Below are 3484 nucleotides of genomic sequence, written 5' to 3'. Positions count from 1 at the left end.
GTACCAGGTCTCACGAACCAATAAAGTTAAAACTATTGTGAGGTACTATGACCACATTTGGTGTGATGATTTCACCTTTAGTCTCTTTATTTAAGCAAGAAAGCAGTTCAGAGAAGGTTTGTAGGCTAATACCTGGAATGGGCAGGTTGTCTTATGAGAGGCATTTTGAATAACGAGGGTTGTATCCACTAGAGTTTGGAGGAGTGAGAAGGGAATTGATTGAAAGTTTAAAATGCTGAGGTATCTTGAATATAAATGTGGACAGAATGTTTCCTATTGTGGGAGAAACTGGAACTCAGGGTCACTACTTTAATCCATGATTGAACCTTACTTTAAAGTGTCATGAGGAAGGTGGCGGGAACAGAAGTAGATTGATGCCCAATAGGTCTATGGGTGTAAGCTTATTATGGGAAGGCAGGAATGGAGAGTTAAGGTTACAATCAGATCAGTCATGACCTTAACAAATGGTGAAGCATTTTTGAAGGGTTGAGTAGCTCATTTTTGTTTTTATCATGTATGTTTGCAGGTCATGCATTCATATAACATGATCTATGGGGCCCCTCATCAATTTGGGAAAACTTTTCTTTGTACTGAGTTTTGTGTTTAAAAAAAAATGAACATATTCTCTTTTCTTTATCCTAGCTTTGAAAAAGGGCCGTTTTTGGATTACTCCAGATCCGTACCACGATGATGATAACATTCAGATTGGCCGGGAGGTTAAAATTTCCTGTCAGGTGGAGGCCATTCCACCGGATGAGTTGGCCTTCTCTTGGTTCAAGAATGGACGTCCGCTTCGGAGCTCAGAAAGGATGGTAATTTCCACGACGGATCCTGATGTCTCACCAGGGACAACCAGTCTAGACATTATTGATCTGAGATTCACAGATTTTGGGACATACACTTGTGTAGCTTCACTAAATAGCAAGGTTGTGCCTGACATCAGCATCGATGTGAACATCTCCAGCAGTACAGGTGAGTGAGTACTTGAGCAAGGTTTGAGAAAACAATTTTAGTCTTGAAGTGGCCTTTTGCAAGCATTTTACCATCTCTCTGCAGCGTCTCTGCTGCTACTGTTCTGTGCATTAGAGACCAAGCTGGCCATGGAACATTATTTTAGATGTGCGCTGGAATACAAGCCTCTGGCTATCTGGAAGGATGAATGGTCTTGATCAGGATTCTTGGTTACTAGAAAACTGTGGGTGACAATGATTGGAAGGTTTCTGCCAACTTTGAGGAAGGTGGAATTGTGTTACATTTCTTTGGTTGTACGGTACAACAACTTGCATTTATTCAGTGCCTTCAACATGATGAAATTCAGCAAGACACTTCACAAAGAACATAATACAACACAAATCAACCCCAAGTCAAGGAGGAGACATGAGTACAATGGAAGTCAAGTATGGTTGCGTCTATGGCACCGATGCAATCATTCGCAGTAAGCTTTTGATAACAAACAACCAGACGTTCTGGAAAGAGAGGTAGTGATTTGCAATAACCCAGCTGAACTCAGGGGTCAGTGATGGAATAAGGAAGTGAGAAATGAGGGAAGTGATGATACTCCCAGTTACTGAGACAGAGAATAATGGGGTTGCTGTTCTGAACAAAATGCCCTCTGAAAATGCCAAGAAAAGCAGAGGAGAAAGCCATGGATATTTCCAAGTCAGAGTCTGGGATGGTGACCAGGGAGAAAAAGTAATGAAAAGAAATGCCCAAGAGGGAAGAATTGAAAATGAGCTTGATAGGGTGTCGGAGGCTAAGGAGCAACTTTATCGAGTTTTATCAAATATGAGAGACATAGATATGATGTATGGTCACAGGTTCTTTCACAGGGGAGGAAGTCTAAAATTAGGTGTGAGGTGAGAGGCCAAAGACTTAAAGGGCACCTGAGAGGCAAGTTTTTCCACATGGAATGTGGTGCATATATTGAATGGGTTGCCACAGGGAGGTTCAAGTTTGAATGTATTGTCCCATGTATCAGAAGTGCACTGATAGAGGTCGTTTTGTGAGCAGACTACCAGAGGAGATACAATAGCAACATTTAAAATACAAGGATATAGATAGGAAAGGTTCAGTGGGATATGTGCAAATGCAGGCAAATGGTACAAGCCTGTCTCCGTGCTACTTAACTCTCTGACTTCATTGACTCTAAAACCATCAGTCCTCCACATCTAAATATCATTTGTGCAAATTAGTTAAAGCAGAAGTGTATTCTTTCTTTGTAGCCCACAAAGGACAGTGACAAGGTTTTTTCTCAGACAGTCTAAATGTCAAGTGTATTCAAACACAGCACTTTACAAGGAATCAACTTTATAATTAAATTGCCCACAGTTCCTGAATCATCACCCTAGTCTCTATTTGTCTTCTCTGGGCAAAACCAAATTATTTGTAGGTAAAGGTCTGACTCCCAGATGATGATCGTTCCAGCAGTCACAGTTTATTTTTGTCCTCTCTATAAACATGACAATTAAACTGGACTTGATCTTCATCTTAAACTTATTTTTACTGGGGAAAAAAAATTAGCTTTTTGAAAAACTGATGGCAAATTACATATGAAAAGCAATTTATTTTGTGATATAGACATTCCTGATCCTAAAGAATCTGACATAACTTTTAATTGTGCACAGCTGAGGCTCTCTATAACAAGTTGGAATAATACATCTAGGAACTTTTTAATGTAGTGATTTTAGGTTTGAAATGTATATCTTGGACTCATTCTTTTCTTCCTCTAACTTGATATAATATAGAATTTTATATTTATTTTGAGGGGAAAGCAATTGAGTTCAAGACTTGTGTTTAAATGTTTTGCAAGGGCATTGAGGGCACAGAGAGGAGGTAGCTAAAGTGAACCACTAATTTAGTTAAGGGATCGGGTTAACAGAATTAGGTTAAGGGATCAGATCCATGCCAGTGATTGGAGAGGATCTTTCAGAATATATTGAATAGGTAAGTTTTCAATAAGAAAGAAAACTTCCAAGGAGAGAACTTCATGGGATGACACAATGGTGTATGTACAGTTCCAGTGACCTGGTTTTGATCCGACCTCAGGTTCTGTCTGTATGGAGTTTGAATCTTCTCTCTGTGAGTGTGTTTGTTTCCTCTGGAAGCTCCTCTTACCCTCCCACTTCTCCCAAACCTGTGAGTTGGTCTGTTAATTAACCACGGTAAATTACTCCTTAGTGAATGGTGAATCTTGGGGGGGCAGGGAGGAAATTGATGGAATTGTGAGGAGAGAAATTGGTATTTGTGTAGGATTAATGAGGATTATTGCCAATGAGTGTGTGATATTCAGTTGGACTGAAGGACCTGTTTCTGTGCTGTCTGACTCCAACCCCACCATCTGTGATTCATGAAAAACTTTAAAGGCAGTATGACACTGATAGGCTCCATCAATAACTCCACAGCCATGAAATGAGGAATGATAGGCTTTTGAGTTATTGATAGACCCTATCAATTTATAGGGTCTGAAGACTTGTAGATGGACCGA

General features: G+C 40.0%; 1 protein-coding gene across 3 annotated transcripts in view; it reads left to right on the top strand.

Moving 5' to 3' along the window:
• The window catches only part of mdga2a (MAM domain containing glycosylphosphatidylinositol anchor 2a), a 615537-nt gene that overhangs the window by 168323 nt on the left and 443730 nt on the right, over window positions 1-3484 (top strand). For all 3 annotated transcript variants that reach the window (XM_069916370.1, XM_069916371.1, XM_069916372.1), the window contains exon 9: window positions 643-972. In XM_069916370.1, the coding sequence (XP_069772471.1) occupies window positions 643-972 (330 nt within the window). The remainder of the gene's footprint in view (window positions 1-642; window positions 973-3484) is intronic.

The sequence above is a fragment of the Narcine bancroftii genome, chromosome 2 (genome assembly GCF_036971445.1).
Source record: "Narcine bancroftii isolate sNarBan1 chromosome 2, sNarBan1.hap1, whole genome shotgun sequence".
Classification (NCBI taxonomy): Eukaryota; Metazoa; Chordata; class Chondrichthyes; order Torpediniformes; family Narcinidae; genus Narcine; species Narcine bancroftii.
Note: the sequence above shows the minus strand (reverse complement) of the source record. Positions and strands in the feature narration are given on the sequence as shown.